The 19,498-nt window shown below is 39.3% G+C and overlaps 1 protein-coding gene across 2 annotated transcripts in view; it reads right to left on the bottom strand.

Moving 5' to 3' along the window:
• Positions 1 to 19,498, bottom strand: part of tax1bp1a (Tax1 (human T-cell leukemia virus type I) binding protein 1a) — a 41,756-nt gene that overhangs the window by 8,605 nt on the left and 13,653 nt on the right. For both annotated transcript variants that reach the window (XM_057827595.1, XM_057827596.1), the window contains exons 5-14: positions 18,437 to 18,592; positions 14,925 to 15,073; positions 14,688 to 14,778; positions 14,437 to 14,622; positions 11,667 to 11,918; positions 9,212 to 9,415; positions 9,056 to 9,128; positions 5,284 to 5,672; positions 4,529 to 4,615; positions 1,052 to 1,229 (exon numbers count right to left, since the gene is read on the bottom strand). In XM_057827595.1, coding sequence (XP_057683578.1) covers positions 1,052 to 1,229; positions 4,529 to 4,615; positions 5,284 to 5,672; positions 9,056 to 9,128; positions 9,212 to 9,415; positions 11,667 to 11,918; positions 14,437 to 14,622; positions 14,688 to 14,778; positions 14,925 to 15,073; positions 18,437 to 18,592 — 1,765 coding nt within the window. The remainder of the gene's footprint in view (positions 1 to 1,051; positions 1,230 to 4,528; positions 4,616 to 5,283; positions 5,673 to 9,055; positions 9,129 to 9,211; positions 9,416 to 11,666; positions 11,919 to 14,436; positions 14,623 to 14,687; positions 14,779 to 14,924; positions 15,074 to 18,436; positions 18,593 to 19,498) is intronic.

The following is a 19,498-nucleotide window of genomic DNA, read 5'->3' as shown; positions in this document are numbered from 1 at the left end:
TGTTCTGCATTGTGTTCAATTTAGTGCTGCAATGATTAATCAATTAATTTGAGTATTCGATTAGAAAAAAATATTCAAATTAAATTTTGTTGCTTCGAGTATTCGTTCAATTAAAGTGGCGTTGTAATGGTTTATTTTGAAAGTGTTTGCATTTAGTTTTATTGATGAGGGTGGATACACTGCCCTCTGGTCTGCCTCTTTTCACATGGCTGAATCCAACTGCTCCCTGTTAAGACCAGCGTAAGCTAAGTTTGTTTGAGCTAATTATTTTTTTAATTGATAATTAATCTTAATTTAGTTTATAGGTATATTTAGCCGTTTTTTTTTTTGTGGGAATATGTATCCGAACCATTTGTTAAGAGCATTGTAAAAAAAAAAAAGTTAGCATTTTATGTCACCAGGTGAATGGCGAGATAGTGTAAAGCGCTTTGAGCGCCTTGAAAGGTGGAAAAGCGCTATATAAGTATAACACCATTTACCATTTATAGCATTTAAGCTAGCGGACTTTTTCTATGTAAGTTAGCCAGTTGTTCTTTTGTTGTACATAGATCCTCATAAAAAAAAAAAAAACATTTGAGGCTCAGCTCAGGTATTTTAATTTTCATGTTCCTTATCCGATTATTCGAACTAAGTAGTCCATCGATTAATCGACTACTAAAATATTCGATAGCTGCAGCCCTAGTTCAATTATGCGTGTTAAGAAAATGATCGTCTCTTGCTCCGCCCAAATGCATGATGGGAAGTTGGGCAACCATGACTGTTAGTAGTGGCTATTTAAGCCAATAAAAAATGCGGTCCAATGAACCTGTGTGTACTCGCATTTCTCTGCCTTTTCGCTCTCAATGTGCTAAAATGGCGTCATTGTAAACCGTTTGAGGCAGCGCATGAACGGGTCATTCCGTCCATGCGTTAATTGCGTCAAATATTTTAACGTGAAGAATTTAAAAAATTAATTACCGCCCGTGAACGCAATAAATTTGACAGCCCTAGTCAAAATAATATAAGATTTATAAATTGACTGCCATTGACGGCAGCACTAATATGAATATACCATGTGTGCCTTCGTTGCCATATGGGTTACCAAACTGCAGTTCGGCAGGCCTTTGTGGCACCAGGGGAGGTGGCGAGGGGTCCTGCGGGTATGGCAGCGGGTACCTTAGCACCAATGCTCGCCCGACCTCTGCTTCGTCACCACGGTCATGCTCACGACTTAGGAAGTGATGCAATTCCTACGAAAGGAAAAAAATAATTAGTTAAGCCACACAAAAAAAGTCATATGATTCCACTTTAGTTTCCTTCTTCATTGTCGCTGCCCTTTGTGATAATATGTGCGGCACTAGCATTAGTAGCCTACTCATTACTGTAATGGGTGTCAGACTTAGGCGCTCCCCCCTCACCGACCTCCGCGGATGACTTCATTAGTGCTCTGTTAGCAGGTTTAACATTTAAACCAGGGTTGGTGAGGTGAAACAGACAAGCCGCCTGGCATTTGCATGGAGATATTAATTAGCGAGGGAGGACAGGGAAGAGGAAGACGCGACAAAAGAGCACTTGCGTGTTTTCAGTCGACCTGCAAGAATGGACGTTCTAATGTTAAGACTTCAAAAATAAAAGTTGCCCGCATTGGAAACGCATTAAAAATGTAATTTTACTGTGTTGTGAAGGGTGAGCATTCACTTTTAATTGCTTTGAGATACAAGCATGGTCTAGGAATTAACTAAATTTAAAATCAATGAGGTAGTAAATGATTTTCTTAACATATAATTAAAAAAAATACAACCAAATGAGTGGCTCAACTGGTCCACACATGAGGTAAAGTGACCCCGATAAAATATTTGCAGTTTGGAAGCATAAACCGTAGCTCGGGTCAAAAATGTGTTAAAGAAAGCACCCCTTTGAAAAAAGTAGAAATGGGCAGCATGTGTTTGGCAATGTTGTATAGGATTTTAGAAGTCTTATTTCTTAGCAGGACTAAATCAGTATTGAAATAAATAAACTAGAAACTGCATTTTCTGGAGAAATTACGATAAGGCTTTGCTGTGGTATATACAGATCTATGAGGTCACTTCCGGTTGATTTGGGGACATTTCGGGGACACATCCTGTTGATATCAGGTCATTTCAATGGCATCACCAGTTGAATGTCAATGGACTGTAATGGTAAGTTTTGGTCAAAAATCACAACCACACAGGTTTTTCTGCCTATGAAAATGAATGGGAAATTTGGACGTACAGTACATGGCTGTCAATGGCATCCCATTAGAAATGGGACAGTTTTTGGTGAATTTTGGGGGAATCGTGTTTTTGCCAAATTCGGTATACAACGTTTAGGCCCCTTACCGTCCTGGAATATTTTAAATCAAATCATGAGGTTTAGCATGCCTTCTTTGCTATTTCTGGCTCTTTGAAAATGGCTAGGGCAAAACTTCAAAACAAAAAGGCAAACGTAAGTGCTCATTTCTCATCAAAAACAATGTAACATTACCATTAAAAATAACCAATAAAAGCATGAAATATCCCCGACCAAAATATTGCACTTTGTTCTGGTATTTGAGTAGAGTAAAAATCAGCAATTTTTTTTTTTTTGCCCAGCCGAAAAAATGCATGTCTAAAGGGGTTAAGTGATTTGGGCAAAAATTGTAAGACTAAATACATTTTGGGGGGGGGGGATGAAATGCCATTTACGGGCAAAAGAAAATTTGGGGGTCATTCAAAAATTCCCTGCGTCGCATGAAAATTCCGACCATTTTGATATTGGAACGGTGGCGGTCGGTCAAACGGTTTGGGCTGTGCGGCGTGCCAAAGATATGCCATTCAGAAACAAAAACGGAATTTTACTTTCTAAAAATACTCATCACTGAAATAATGTTTGCATAACTAAACATTGAAATCATAGACTTCATAATGATATTGACAGGTCAGATTCGACCTTCAGTGCACCAAGCCTTCAAGTAAGTGGCCATCCAACAATCCACTTCAGTTATTCGCAGTCGGTCGCAGCGACACATGCAGCAATCTAATGCCGGATTTATGTTGAAAAACTATGGAAGCTGTACCGCATACAAACAGGAAGGATTGTCAAGGATTGATTTGTTCAAGGATTCAAGGTAATTATTTTTCATACCATGCATGTATTTTGAAACGTGAAAAAAATCAATGGGAGAAATTAGCCGCTACAGCGTTGGCATTATACTTCGCAATATTTACGTAAAATAAATAGTACCTGCACGTTTTTTTGTTTGCTTTTAAACAAGAATCAAAACTCTTTTATGTCCATATCTATAAAGAACTCAAGGATTTAAGCATTTATTCACAAGAATTTTCAAAGGAAAAGCTCTGTTTACATATGGCGGCCGCCACATTGACTGACAGACTAGCATCGTACTTCGACATATTTACGTAATATAAATGCTAACTGCACATTTTTTTTGCTTTTACCCAAGACTCGAGACTGTTTTACGTCCGTATCTATAAAGAATTCAGGGATTTAAGCATTTATTCACAAGAATTTTCACCGGAAAAGCTCTGTTTACATCAGGCGGCTACTAGCTACATTCACAAACAGAATAGCATTGTACTTCGACATATTTACGTAAAATACATACTAACTGCCTGGTTTCTTTTTGCTTTTAACCAAGAATTGAGACTGTTATACGTCCATATCTATGAAGAATTCAGGGATTTAAGCATTCACAAAAATTTTCAACGAAAAAAGCTCTTTGTCTGTGATACCACTCGGTCAGCTTTGACGGCCATGCCAACAATGCAGGCCCCCTACAAATCGGCCCCGTGTCCCGTCAATATCATTATGAATTCTATGACTGAAATGAATTTTTTAAAAAATATAGAAATTAATAGAAATATCTACTAGTGATGCACGATAATCCATTTTTCAACCAATACCGATAACCAATAATCACCTCCTCCTTCCAGCCGATAACCGATAATGTCAAGCCGATAACTCTATTGAAAAGATATACATATATACACATTTAAATTATAAAAAAAGAGGAAATGTTACTGTGCAAAAATACAATTAATCACTACTTTTCCCACATCAAATGTGAGCAAGTAGTAAATTCCAACGTCAAATCATTGTATATTAATTAATATTCATAATGCTTACAAATTATTTACTTAATTGCACAAAAAATACCTTTAGGAGGGGTTGGGGTGCCAGCCCAGAATTCGACAAAACTGTGTCGGTTGCACACATTTGAAGGCTAAATAAAGTATAGAATTATCGGATTGCATTATCGGTTGAATTTTTTAAGATCTCTATTATCGGTGTGACGTCATAATTGCCATTATCGGCCGATAATTATCGGTAACCGATATTATCGTGCATCTTTAATATCTACCAATCAAAATGAATAAAAATGGGAATATTTAAATTTTAAAAAATACGAAACTACAAATAAATTTATTGACTTTTATGTTTTAATTCAAAGAATTTCTGCACTCTAGGTCCTCCACACAGCTCATAAAAGTAAAAAAAATTGCTAAGTGAATCAATCCACTTTTCCTACCTCTTGTAGTCTCCCCTTGTCTTTCAAAGCCTGAGCAAGGTCACGTTTCAACTCCATCACCTCGCTGGTCCTCTCTGCCATCTGTACCTAAACACACACCACAGAACAGGAAGTTAATAACCACTAAAGGTGCTTTCGACTCCAGAGGTTTAAGTTCAACTTGAGAGTGCCTGCAGGGAAGCTGAAAGCAAACAATCCCTGATAACAGGAGTTTCATTGTTGATCTGTTATTGATCTGGACCCGCCAAGAAACAGGATGGCAGTAAATCTGGGAGACGCTGTGGGATAGTGGCCGTCTCGTCTCTCATTTCATCCCATTACAAAGATTCCAAATCCCCTCGGCTTGGCGCTCTGCTTCATGTCTGTCTGTCCGGCCCACTTTGCCAACTCTTGAATTGTGTTTGCTTTTTTGGCCCCCTCTCCCAAATTCCCTTTCATCTCCTCTGGTGCTTTCCCACCCTCTGAGGGATTTATGGCACAGCATTAGAGGGTGAAGTTCAGGTGGGAGTGAGCGGGACTGTCTGTCTGTCTCTCTCGCTTCGTCCCTGATGTAAACAGTCGTAAAACATGGCGGTCGGGGGCCCTCCGCTCAGACAGGAGGTCTGATCAAAGACGGGGGGGTTCGCTTAGAGTGCCGTTAAGTCAGAATGCTTGGGTTAGGGTGTACAATCATGTTCATTTAATGGCTGCCATTGACGGCGATAGACATCCGAGCTATTGGACGTCTACCGCCGTCAATGGTAGTGATGCCTTACTCGAAATCGCTCTTCCTCATTGGCCAGCCGCTGTTTGAGCGTCTCATTAATGGCGCACTGCTCCTTCCACTTTTCTTCCATTAGCGCCAGCTCCTCCTCCACAGAGTGGCTCTGTTGTGCAGTTTCTTCTTCCTGTCTTCTCTCGTCCGACATATCCCCCGCATCCTCCTCCTCTGTCTGCTCCGCCCCCGCGCCCGCCCACTTGGTCCGGACCTCCACCCAGCTCGTCATGCGCAAGCTGTCCTCCCTCCTCTCGTCATCTTCTCGTTCCTGGGCCGACTTGTCGTCGTCCTGCTTCTCCTCAATGTCTGTGGTGCTGTGTGTACATTCCGGGTTTTCAAGTTCAGTGCTGATTGTCAAGGTTGAGGCCTCTTGGAGGGCAATACTTTCTGTAAAAACACAAATTCAGAGATTACTATGTGGGAATGACCCAAAGGGTAATTGATTTCTGGTAGTGATGTGCAATTGATTTATTTTAATGGGGGGAATATTGATCAATATACAGTGGTATGAAAACGTCAAGGTTTCAAAACCGCAAAAATTTTCCGTCATACTGTTCGTATGGTATTAGCAATTTTTTATGTCCCAAAAAGAGCATGGAGAAATCCCTCGCTTGCAGCTGCAAGGCTCAATCCTCCCCCACCGGTTGTTGCTCAGTGTCAGTGAGTCAGCTGTGCTACACAAAACTTTTTCCCCCATTGGAAAAAAACTAAATCGCCGGCATGGGAATACTTCGGCTACAGAAAAGTTACAGACGGCCGCAGCTTAGAGGAGAAGTGCCAACGGATATGTAAAACATGTTTACGGAGGGTGGCTGCCAAGGAGGCAATAGCTCCAGTATGATTTCACGTTTATACAAAATTAAAGGTTAGTAAACACTGTCAAGAACGTTTCACACCAGCTACAAGAGTTAACTCCAGCATGTTTAGTGTGTCTAGCGGTGGTAAAACATCTGTTTTTTTCTCTCTGGCAACTTTGTGTTGAGAAACTGTATAATGTAAACATGATATGAGTCATACACATGTGCTTTTTATGGAAAATAATTATTTTTGTTATGATGGTAATAATGTTGAGCTGAGGTTGTAGACTCACCTAAAGGACTGCATTTATTTTTTATTTTATTTAGAATATTTTGTTGTTTACTTTACCTTAACATTATACTTATGTGTATTGAAAAAAAGCATCCTGTTCCATGTATTTTTTTTTTTAACCCAGATATTTCAAAGTAACACATTTTAGAGATGTTATTGCAATATCGTGAAAACGTGATATTTTGGCTTAAGGCTACCATACTGTCAGAATCTCATACCAGCACATGGCTAATCAAGACTATTTTTTGTATCATCCAATCTCAAGTATCATCATGACTACATTGTATTTAAACATAGTTTGAAATAATTTGTTCCAATAGCTTCAGAAACTAGAGCGTATTAATTAACTATGTTTGATTGAAATATGCTCACATACAATCATAATCATATGGACTATGAATACTAAATACAGGTAGTCCCCGGGGTATCGTTCCTACGCTGGCGACATAACCCGAATTTCCGCACAAGTCTGAATTAACCCTTTAAGTACCATTAAATCTCAAAATAACGATCCAAAAACGTGTAATATACGTCATTGTACTGTCCTCGTCAAGACGTTGGAGCTAAGTCCTAGCTAGACAGCGAGCTAAGCTCTGAAATGTTAGATGTCCATGTGGTTTGCTGACTTTATTCAGCTGCCCATGACATTAACACTTAAAGAAAAAAATTAAAATATACCTGAAATTAAGGCAGTTTCATCTTTAATAACATCAATTCAAATTTACGTTTATAACTTGCTGCTGATGCAGCAGTAACAATCCACACAAACTAGTTGTTCCGATCATGTTTTTTTGCTCCCGATCCGATTGCTTTTTTCCCCCTCCCGATTCAATTCCAATCATTCCCGATAATTTTTCCCGATCATATACATGTTGGCAATGCATTAAGAAAAAAATCAATAAAACTCGGACGCATATATACATTTAACATACAGTACATAAGTACTGTATTTGTTTATTATGACAATAAATCCTCAAGATGGCATTTACATTAACATTCTTTCTGTTAGAGGGATCCACAGATAGAAAGACTTGTAATTCTTAAAGGATAAATGTGACTTTGTATATTGTGACTAAATATTGCCATCTAGTGTATTTGTTGAGCTTTCAGTAAATGATACTGTAGCCATTTAACTGTTATGCCCAAATGCATGATGGGAAGTGCAACCATGACTGTGCGTAGTGGTACCAATTGATATATCTTCTCTGCGTTGGGAGATAACATAGGGTGTTAAGAAAAAGATCAATTACTACCTTTCTTCGCCACATTGCTTCCCACGATATTTCTAATCGTAGGGAGAGGGATTGTAAGGCTTTAGCCAATTAAAAAAAGGCTCCAAAGGCTGCCAAAATTCACTCTACTCACTTTACGCTGCCTTTTAGCTCTATATATAGGTAAAATGGCGCCATTACAGATTGAACGCGACAATGCGTGAGTGGGTCGTGCAGCGCATGCGTTAATTGCGTTAAATATTTTAACGTGATAAATTTTTTAAAAAATTAATTACCGCGGTTAACGAGATAACAATTAGAAAACGATTTAATAATAATAATGGGTCATGCAGCGCATGCGTTAATTGCGTTAAATATTTTAACGTGATAAATTTTTTAAAAATTTAATTACCGCGGTTAACGAGATAACAATTAGAAAACGATTTAATAAAAAAAAAAAATTATATATATATATATATTAAAAAAAGGCATGTCCGTTATTTTTTTGCCGATTCCGATACTGTGGAAATGACGTGATCGGACCCGATCGATCGGCATCTCTAACACAAACGATTAGCATCTATCGGTTAGCGTCAGCACATCATCAAAAACAATCACATAAACTCGACCAGAGTATTCGACCACAATTGAAAACGCAAAATAAGCAGTAGAAAAGGTGTTATATACAGGTTTTTCGTATGTGGATGCTTCACAAGCAACAAATGTGAGCGCAGGCTTCCAGCTGTCATCTTTACCCTACCCCGCATCACAAAACAAAAGTCAACTTTATTTAAAAAAAAATAAATTAAAAATCCGGTACGTCGTAAACCGGGGACTACGTGTAAATATTTTTTTTCCTATGTTTTTTAATCTGAAATCTATACTTTTATAAATATATAATTTTTAAAAATATTTTTTAACATTTTTTTTATTTTGAATTTAAAAAAAAGATAAGTTACAAAGCGTAAACGATACTAAACAATTATTCGACGATAAAAAAATTGATGAGGTTGATTTATTTGATAACAGATGACTTGTTAACTCTTACACCATTAAAACAACATGATAGCTAGTCATACTAAAACATACTTTGATTCCTTTAAAGAAAAAGAAAATGGCTTTTTTTATTCATTTGTCAAAAAGGAGCCAAGTTTAAGGCAATAAAAAGCCCGTAATTTACCCAAATGTTGGAAACTTTTGACACGAGGTATGCGTTTTCAAGTCACTAATATTTTTCCAAGATCGACTTGCCTCACCTGGATAACATTCCGTGACGAAAGACAGGGCTGGAGGGGATGTGAGGTTACTTTTGCATGGAAATGCTGAGCCATGCATTTTGACAGTTTGTTTAATTAGGTTACAATTTGGGAATTTCAAATAATAATTTATTAATTCACACACTGCCATTTTTTTCACTGTGAATTTAACTTATGTCCAATCCATTTTGACTGGGAGAGGCAGGAAGCATACCTGCTGTAGGTGAATCAGGAGTTGGCGTCAGTGGCTCCAAGACTGTCTCGGTAGACGCGTTTCTCTTGTGCTCCTGTATACGGGAAACCACAAGCAAATATGTGAGTGCGTAATGTGTTTGTTGGGTCTTTCTGGTTTCACCGCACAGTCACTCACCACGTGCGACTCGCTAGTGTTCAGTTTGGCCACCTGCCTGCGGAGCCGCTGGCACTCTCTGTATTTTTCCTTATAGTGCTCGGCCGCCATGTGGAGACGCAGCTTCAGTTCTTCAACCTCCCTCTGCAGTTCGGCTTCTGCTTCTGACACGATTAGCATGCTAGGAGCCGGCTCGCCATTGGGCTCGCCATTGGTCCCGACACCCTGATAAAATGGTGGGTAAAATTAGTAACTAGAGATGTCCCGATCGATCGGGTCCGATCACGTCATTTTCAAAGTATCGGAATCGCCAAAAAAATATCGGACATGCCTTTTTTTAATATATATATATTCTTAAATTAAATTTAATTTAAATAAATTCTAATTGTATTTAACGTTAGACATAATGTGTTACACTCTTCCAGAGTCTTTAGTTTAAGCTTAAGGTAGGGTTATCAAATTTATCGCGTTAACGGCGAGAATTAATATTCTTTACATTTATCACGTTACAATATTTAACGCAATTAACGCATGCGCTGCACGACCCACCCACGCATTGTCGCGTTCAATCTATAATGGCGCAGTTTTACCCATACAGTATATAGACCCTACCCACGTGACGTCACAACTCCACTCTCCTGAATGGTACCGCCCACTTGTCCGTCAAAACATAGTGTTAACCTGTTACGGCTACGTATATTTCTCCTATTTACGGCGTGTTTTTCTGCTCCTTAACATTAATAATCAAAATGGTGAAGGCGTGTGTGGCTGTTGGTTGCACTAACAGAGAAGATGGAAGGAGAGACTTGAAGTTTTACCGTATTCCGAGGGATCCAAAGAGGAGAGCAAAATGGACGGCTGCAATTCGACGTGAAAACTGGGCACCAAAAAATCACCACAGACTATGTAGTAGTCATTTTATATCCGGTAAGATGCATTTAAGATATACTTAGAGGGTTTTGGGCTGACAAATAACCACAATTAAGATCATTGCGAGGCTAATCGCCGACAACATACGACGTAGTACGACATAGTTTCAAATTCAAGATGTTTGTGACTTCCCTTTCTTCCACCATCGTTATTTTTTGAATAATATTTAGCTGGTACCAAGTGAAAGAAACTGGCCTCGTCTACGGGGCTGACAAATAACCACAATTAAGATCATTGCTAGGCTAATCGCCGACAACATACATGTATGTATGTAGTGAGAGTGCTATCGCTAAACCATATAAACATTAAAAGCCTTAACTCCATTGACAAACGACATGAAATACATTAGACTTGACAGTGGATGTTAGCAATAACAAAAGATTTTGAATTGAAAATTTTCGTAACTCACCTTTCCAAGCACAAGATAGATTCCTGCCGAATTTTCGTGGACGAGGACATGTTTCACCCAACCAGCAACGAAGTATTTATAAGCCTCCAAGCTCTTAAAGTGTTTTTCAAATTTTCGTGAGAATAGGCTGATTTTGTGTGGACAAGATAATTGTAAATATCAGCGTAGCAGATGTCAGGCAGACAGGGCGAAGACAGTGGGTCGAAAAACATCGATTTGGGCATCAAATATGGATCTGGCGACTGTATAGAACGAAGCTTTTCCACATAACGCCTTTTATGCAACACATCCAGTGAGTTTACGGCATCAGAAAGCACCGGGTCTTCCATGAAATGCATTTTAAATTCCTCGATCAATTGAAACCAATGCTAATACAGAGACAAAATGACGGACAAGTGGGCGGAACCATACAGCGAGCACGTGGTTTTATGACGTCGGTGGGTAGGGTCTATAGAGATAAAAGGCAGTGTAAAATGAGTAGAGTGAATTTTGGCAGCCTTTGGAGCCTTTTTTTTAAATGGCTAAAGCCTTACAATCCCTCTCCCAACAAGTAGAATAATAGTAGGAAGCAATATGGGGAAGAAAAGTAATAGTTGATCTTTTTCTTAACACTATGTTATTTCCCAACGCAGAGAAGATATATCAATTGATACAGCGACGCACAGTCATGGTTGCACTTCCCATCATGCATTTGGCCAGAAGTTAAATGGCTACAGTATCATTTACTGAAAGCTCAACAAATACACTAGATGGCAATATTTAGTCACAATATACAAAGTCACATTTATCCTTTAAGAATTACAAGTCTTTCTATCCGTGGATCCCTCTCACAGAAAGAATGTTAATAATGTAAATGCCATCTTGAGGATTTATTGTCATAATAAACAAATACAGTACATATGTACTGTATGTTGAATGTATATATTCGTCCGAGTTTTATTCATTTTTTTCTTAATGCATTGCCAAAATGTATATGATCGGGAAAAATTATCGGGAATGTTTGGAATTGAATAGGGAGCAAAAAAAAAAGCAATCGGATTGGGAAATATCGGATCGGGAGCAAAAAAAACATGATCGGAACAACCCTATTAGTAACCCAAGAATTTGATAGACAAACTACTAAAATGAGATACTGACCATCTCCTTGTGTGCAGTGCTTCTCATGCGGTCCAGCTGTTCCTCCATTTTTTGGCATTCGGCCTGCGCGTCAGAAAGGCTGGCGCGGAGTTTGTCAACCTCCAGGCGGGCGCGGTACAGTTCCGTCATGGAGTGGTCGCGGGCGCTGGCCGAGTCGCGGAGCTCCGAAGCCAGCAAGGACGCTTGCTGGCGGGATGCTGCCAGCTGCTCTTCGGCCTGGCGTAGCTGCTCGCGCACACGCGCCAACTCAGCCTGGAAATATAATCAATTAACTGTCATAGTCTCACGGTTCACCTTACAAATCACAACTGTGGTTTATTTTAGAGATATTTAATAATCTAGTTACCATATACAGATGAAAATGCTATGCTAGCACACCGCTTAGTGTGTTAGCCATTTCGTTAAGTACTATGGGGACTTTAATGCAAAAGAAGTCTCCCAGGGTGCTAGGTGCTGTTACAGAAGAGCAAGCAAAAGCTAGCCATGAGTGTCAGCTTGACATGTTGTTTGTTGCGAAACCGTTTGTAAGCCCTGAAGGGCGTCTACATATTTATGAGGACACAACTTATTTTGTCACTAACTCCATTAACTATTTGCCGGATCAAACTAAATGACATAAGCATTCATTAATGCTCAGCACAGTGTCATGTCATAATTATGATTGTCTAATAACAGTCTTATGGCGCCACTGTCAAATACAGTCCCTGACAAAAGTCTTGTCGCCTATCCATTTGTAGAAACAATTGCCAATAACCTGACTTTTAATTATTCAATTGGTTTCCGAAATGGCTCATATAAAAGCGAAGACCCTCCCAATTGATGTTGAATGTACAAAAATATATTTGTTTCACTGAAAAAAGATTGATCATTTAATGAAGACATAAAGGTCAAATTTTGGCAAGAAAAAAGTTTTGTCGCCTACAGAAAATAGTGTGAAAATTGAACAAAAAATGTACTTCAAATACAAAAATATATTACATAACATAAGCGAATTAAGTAGTGGTGCTGTGAGATCCAAATTTAATATTTTGTATGACTTCCATGGGCTTGAAGGACTGCATCCATGCGGTTCGGCAAGGATTCATACAATTTATTGATGAAGCCATCGGGAACATCAAAGAAAGCAGTCTTGCATGCCTCCCAGAGTTCATCAACATTCTTGGGTTTCGTCTTCCAGGCTTCCTCTTTCATCCTACCCCAGACATGCTCGATGATGTTCATGTCTGGTGAGTGGGCTGGCCAGTCCTGCCCGTCCTGGAGGATCTTGATCTTCTTTGCCTTGAGTAACTTTGAGGTAGAGATTGAAGTATGCGATGGGACACCATCCTGCTGCAGAATCTGTCCCTTTTCATGGTTAGGAATGTAAGAGGCAGCTAAGATTTGTTGATATTTCAGACTATTTATGTTGCCTTCCACCCTGCAGATCTCTCGCACACCCCCATACTGGATGTAACCCCAGACCATGATTTTGCCACCACCCAACTGTTTTCTGAGTGAATCTCGGATCCATGCGGGCTCCAGTAGGTCTCCTGCAATATTTGCAGCGACTGTGGTGTCATTCAATGGAAGATTCAATTGAAAAATCCATCTTTTGCCACTTTTCCAGCGTCCATCCTTTTGACAGGCTGTGGGCCTTGTCTTTTGTTTAATGCTGGTTTCTGGGCACTGATTCGACCATTTCTAGACAGAATTCGACAGACTGTTCGGGTTGACACGGGGACCTCAGGTGACCAGGTCTCGTGGAGCTCAGCTGCAGTGGAAAAAGGGCTGGCTTTGGATTTTCCAGCCATCAACCGGTCCTCCCGAGCAGTTGTCTTGCGGGGTCTGCCTGACCTGGGTTTGTCAAAAACGTCTCCAGTATTTTCTTATCTTTTTTTACCATCTTTACCTGACACTGAGACACACTGAAGGTGTCTGCCACATCTGCAGTGGATCTGGTCTTCAGGCTCTTGATAATTAACACTTTGGTCTCTGGAGGAATCTTAGGCATCTTGTCAGAGGTCAGGTTGCAGTTGATGTGGCAGTCTGCACTGGGGTTCTTTTTATACACACCTGACAGTTAATTGTTCCATTATTGGTAACAAGTGAAGCTTTGGGACTTTTCAACAGTTTTGTTTGGCACTGAAATGTTATTCCAAAACCTGTTGGGATTAAAATGATCCATTTCTTGTAAGAAAATATTGGATTACAAATATATTAGAGGGACACTTCAGGTCCATGCGTATGCAAGCGACAAGACTTTTGTCAGGTAGTGTATAGTGTTACTAAATGCCATAAATAGCAATTAATGAAGCAACTGGAACAGTAACTGAAGAAATAATTAGCACCGAACACACATTTTGATTGTTATTTACATCTGTAGCGCTGCAATGCATGCTAGGAGGCATGTTGGACAACAACAGTGTTGACAGCAGGTGGCGGCAGAGGTTGACTGTCTCCCCAAGGGAGCAGTGATGGCCAAATGAAGCTTCTTTGCAGCTTTGCAGCCAAATGGTTCAAAACTGGTGGTTCATTTGGTTTTATGACAGTCGTATGATGCCGCTGTCGAATAAAGTGTTACCGGTTAATATCTTTTGGTGTAAATATCCCATAATCCAGTGAGGACAGCTGCGGCTTTTAGTCCAGTGCGGTTTATCAATGAACAAATGCCGTCCCCAAGCCAATTTTGGTGATGCCTTTTGATGGTGCTTATAAGGTGCGCCTTATAATGTGAAAATTACGGTAGTCATGTGTGCTCTATAGAGCAGAATTTACAGTAATTTAACCTTGCCTTGTCATCTTTGAGTGTAAGCAACTCTTTCTCCAGACTGTCACGTTGTGCCGCACAGCTACGCAGCCTGTCCAGCTCCTCCTGGAACTGAGCGATGGTCACCTCTCGATTGAGCTCCACTGCCTTCAGCATCTGCAGCTCGGCGCTCAGCTTGGTATTCTCCAGTTCTGTGCTACGCAGGTGAGTCTGCACAGGTAGGAATATAAAGCTCAGAACAACTCTTTGTGGGTCAACAAATGTCTAGTCCTAACCTTGTAAAGATCCCTCTCATCCTTTTCATTCTTCAACTGGATTTCCAAGTTATCTCTCTCAGCTGTCAGCTTCTTCAAACGGTCACGCAAGCTATTTAGTCAAGAAAGTAAAGTGACGACTTCAGCTGAAAATAGTGCATCATCAATAACAAGCGTACGTTCAGGAGACGGTGAAGAAAGCCTGAACACCAGTTCTTCTCCAGAATGATTGATGTTCACACACATACCCACACTTACCAGTCCAGCTCGGTCTCTTTCTGGAGGCCCCTTTGAGTGACTCCTAACAGGTCCTCTTCGAGCTGCCGCACTCTATCCGTCGCCTCCGTTAGCCTCCTTCTTACCTCCTCACGTTCCTCTGACAGACATTGCGAGGAGCGCAGGAGCTCCTGAGGTGAAATATGATATTTTTATACATATGTCCAGTCCATTTTGACTGGGAGGGCTGGCAGCGATCATTCACAAATTTTACTGCTTCGAGGGTTTGTTAATTTAGAGCTGCAGCTATCGATTATTTTAGTCGTCGATTAATCTATGAACTAGTCAGATCGAATAATCGAGTAATCAGATTAGGAACATAAAAAATTAAAGTACCTGATCTTAGCCTCAAACGGTATGGGAAAAAAAATTAATAAAAGAGGATCTAAGTACAACAAAAGAACAGTTGGCTAAAAGTCCACTAGCTTAAATGCTATAAAAACCTACCTTTTTTTTTTTTTTTTTTTTTTTTTTTTTACAATGCTCTTAACAAACCCTCCAAACATATATTATGGTGAAATATACCTATAAACTAAATTACGAATGCATTTGCTCAAAAAAAAAAAAAAAACTGACTTTATGTTTGTCTTAACAGGGAGCAACTGGATTCAGCCATGTTAAACGAGTTATGTAATATTCACTGTTGCCACTAGAGGGCAGTGTTTCCACCCAAATCAAAAGAAATAAATGCAAACACTTCTAAAACAAACCATTACAAGGCCGCTTTAGTTAAATTCGAAGCAGCAAAATTTATTTCGAAGCTTTTTTCGAATTAGTCGAGTTAATCGAATAATTGTTGCAGCACTAGTTTAATTAGAATGACGCTGTAACGGTTGGTTTATAAAGTGTTGCATTTATTTTTACTGATCTGGGTGGATACAATCTAGTAGCAACAGTGGATATGCCATAACTCATCTAACATCACTGAATCCAACTTCTCCCTGTTAAGACCAACATCAGGTATGTTTTTGTTTGAGCTAATATGCATTCGTTATGTAGTTTAGCACTTTTTGTGGGAATATGCGTTTGAACTATGCATGTAGCAATATAATATTTTGACATTATGATAACATTAAGTCAAAATATGGTTTCACGGTATCAAGGTATTGCAATTACAGTTCTAAAATTTGTTACTTTGCGATATCTGGGTTTAAAAAAAAAAAAAAAATCCATTGAAGAGGATTTTTATTTTTCAAAACATATTTGCAAATTGGAACATAAGTATAATGTTAAGTTAAAATAAATTTTATAAAATAACAAAATATTCTAAATAAAATTAAAATAGATGCAGTCTTTTAAGTGAGCCTATAGCCACAGCTCAACATTATTACCATCAGAACAAAAATAATTGAATTATTTTCCATAAAAAGCAAGTGTGTATATGACTCGTATCATGTTTAAGTTATACACACACTCTCTCAACACAGACAGTTGCCAGAGAGAAAAAATTACGTTTTACCGCCGCTAGACACACTAAACACGCTAAGAGTTAACTCTCGTAGCTGGTGGGAAATGTTCATGACTGTGTTACTAACCCTTAATTTTGGATAAATGCGAAATCATATTGGAGGTATTGCCTCCTTGGCAGCCACCCTTCGCAAACATGTTTTATATGTCGGTTGGCCCTCCTCCTCTAAGCCGCGGCCGTCTGTAAGATTTCTGTAGCTGAAGTATTCCCATACCAGCGATTCCATTTTCTTCAAAGGGGGAAATAGTTCTGGAGTTTCACCTCGTCCTGCCATCGTGTAGCACAGCTGACTCACTGACACTGAGCAACAACCGGTGGGGGAGGGTTGAGCCTTACAGCTGCAAGCAAGGGATTTCTCCATGCATTTTTGGGACATAAAAAATAGCTAATACCTTAGGGATGGTATGACAGAAAATTCTTGCGGTATTGAAACCTTGACGTTTTCATACCACGGTATACCTTGAAATCGGTATTCAGCACATGCCTAGTTTGAATGATTTTTTCAGCGCATTGTTGAAAAAAAAAAAAAGTTAGCATTTTATAGCATTTAAACTAGCGGACTGTTACTATGCAAGTTAGCCAATTGCTCTTTTGTTGTACTTGGATCCTCATTTATTTATTTTCATATATATAAATTGAGGTTAAGCTCAGGTATTTTAATTTCTTTTTAATTACAAATATTGCTTTTTTGGAATGAAAGTGCAATTCTGCATAGTTTGAAGTAACACTCAGGAGCTCTTTGCTTACTCACATTTAGTGCTCTTTTAAAAATCATCTTAGATAGCCAAAATAAATATTTATGCAAGCATAAACCCTTGTTAAATTTGTTTTTGCAACGTATTAAATGTTCGTAATTTGATTACGCGATTATTCGAACTAATTTATAAATAAATTAATCGATTAGCTTAATAATCGATACCTGCAGCCCTAGTGCATACCATCCAGCTCAAATAGATTTGACGTGAATCACGGTCAATAGCGTCCAATTGATTTAACATCCCTTTCAAAAGTGATGTTCAAGCTCAACTCGGTAACCGCAGTGGTATGTTGCTGAGGTATGCGTACAACCGTACTGCGCGATAAATGATATGTCACTTTTCTTCACGTGTTGCAGTTCCTCAGAAAACTTGTTTGAACTTGCGCTCAGGTAGCAAAGCGCAGTAAATCAAGCAGAACTAATATTAGTTGTCACCGAATAGGAACTTTTCCACACCCTCAATTGTAATTTGAAGTGGACATGCACACAGTTGACGCTTAAGGGCTTTGCAACATCGCTGTATGATTTTTTTTTTTTTATGGCTGCAGTTTGGGAAGCAGTTTAACAGTTCATAAAGACCTTATAAAAAGTGTAGTCATAAAATTAGCAGCCGCAAAAAATGTACTTAGCATTTCATGTAAAACTCGAAAGGAGATTTTCATCAGGCATAACATGCCTACTGTAAAATATGGACGCGCGGTTCTCTGGTCATATATCTACACACGGGAAAGGAAGTTGAGTGGTAATAACAGAGTCTGTGGATTACCCCGTAATTTATAGTAATTTTGGCGTTAGTAAAAGGAGCAACAAAAAAATTTAACTCAAAGCAGCCTGCTTAAACTTTAGGCCAGTATTGGACTGAGCCGCTAGAGGGCGATAGCACACAAGAATAAAAAAAATGGGCAAAATGGGAGCAGTTTCAAGACAAAGTACTTTGCTATTTGAGTATGTATGTGAATAGTGAGAACGCGATCGCGTGACTGAAGACTGTTTGTCCCTCCGTTCGGTCATGGCGGTTTTGCAGACTCCCTTCCTCCTTCAACACATGGCCGAGAAGAGTTTGCGAGCATAATGAGCGTTTGTGTGTGTGCGTTTGACGTCATGTTTGTTAACTGTGTGGTCGCGATGGCATCGCCGTTGACGCCAGATGCCCAGGAAATTAGGAGTCGACGTTCGGTTCGTTAAAGCTGCAGTGAATGATCGTGTTCCCAGTTCAAATGGATTGGACGTCTATCGCCGTTAATGGCATTGAAGGAGTTAATGTTGAACCTGATTGTGTGTTCGGAGTAGGCAGCACGTCTCCCTCTCTTGCTCCCGCTCGCGTGAAAGTCGCTTCTGCTCCTCCTGCAGCTGCTGTTTTTCTTCTTGAAGGAGACGCTTTGATTTCAGTAGCTCCCTGAGCTCCTGTTGCGTCTCCTCCACACGCTAACAAACAGTAAGAACAATGGGGGATTAGATGTTAAAGATGTGTCCAAGTAGTCACACTGCAAATTTACAACATCAGATAATCTCTCCATCTTGTTTTGAGTCATAGAGATTTAACAGATTAATGTGTCAGATTATTCCACTAAAAGTAACTATTACTACTTGTTCTTATTAAGCCCATACCATAGACTTCATAATGTATTGACGGGGCGTGGGGCCTATCTCCGTCAAAGCTGACAGAGTGGAAACACCGACAAATAACTTTTTACGTTGAAAATTCTTGTGAATAAATGCTTTAATCCCTGAATTCTTAATAGATATCAACGTAAAACAGTCTTAATTAAAAGCAAAAAAAGGGCAGTTAGCATTTATTTTTCGTAAATATGTCAAATGTGCTGCTAGTCTTTAAGCAACTGTGGCACCGCCTTATCACCACAAAAAGCTTTTTACGTTGACTTCTTGTGAATAAATGCTTAAATCCCTGAATTCTTTATAGATATGCACGTAAAACAGTCTTGATTCTTGGTTATAAGCAAAAAAATGGGCAGTTCGCATTTATTTGACATAAATATGTCGAATGTGCTGCTAGTCTTTAAGCCACTGTGGTGCCGCCTTATCACCACAAAGAGCTTTTTCTGTTGAAAATTCTTGTGAATAAATGCTTAAATCCTTGAATTCTTTATAGATATGAACGTAATATGAATGTAAACCAGTCTCGATTCTTTGTTAAAAAAGAAAAGAACCGGGCAGTAAGCATTTATTTTAGGTAAATATGTCGACTGTGCTGGTAGTCTTTAAGCCACTGTGGCACCACCTTATCACGACATACAGCTTTTTACGTTGAAATTCTTGTGAATAAATGCTTAAATCCCTGAATTCTTAATAGATGTGTACGTAAAACAGACT

The sequence above is a fragment of the Corythoichthys intestinalis genome, chromosome 22, assembly GCF_030265065.1.
Source record: "Corythoichthys intestinalis isolate RoL2023-P3 chromosome 22, ASM3026506v1, whole genome shotgun sequence".
Lineage (NCBI taxonomy): Eukaryota > Metazoa > Chordata > Actinopteri > Syngnathiformes > Syngnathidae > Corythoichthys > Corythoichthys intestinalis.
Note: the sequence above shows the minus strand (reverse complement) of the source record. Positions and strands in the feature narration are given on the sequence as shown.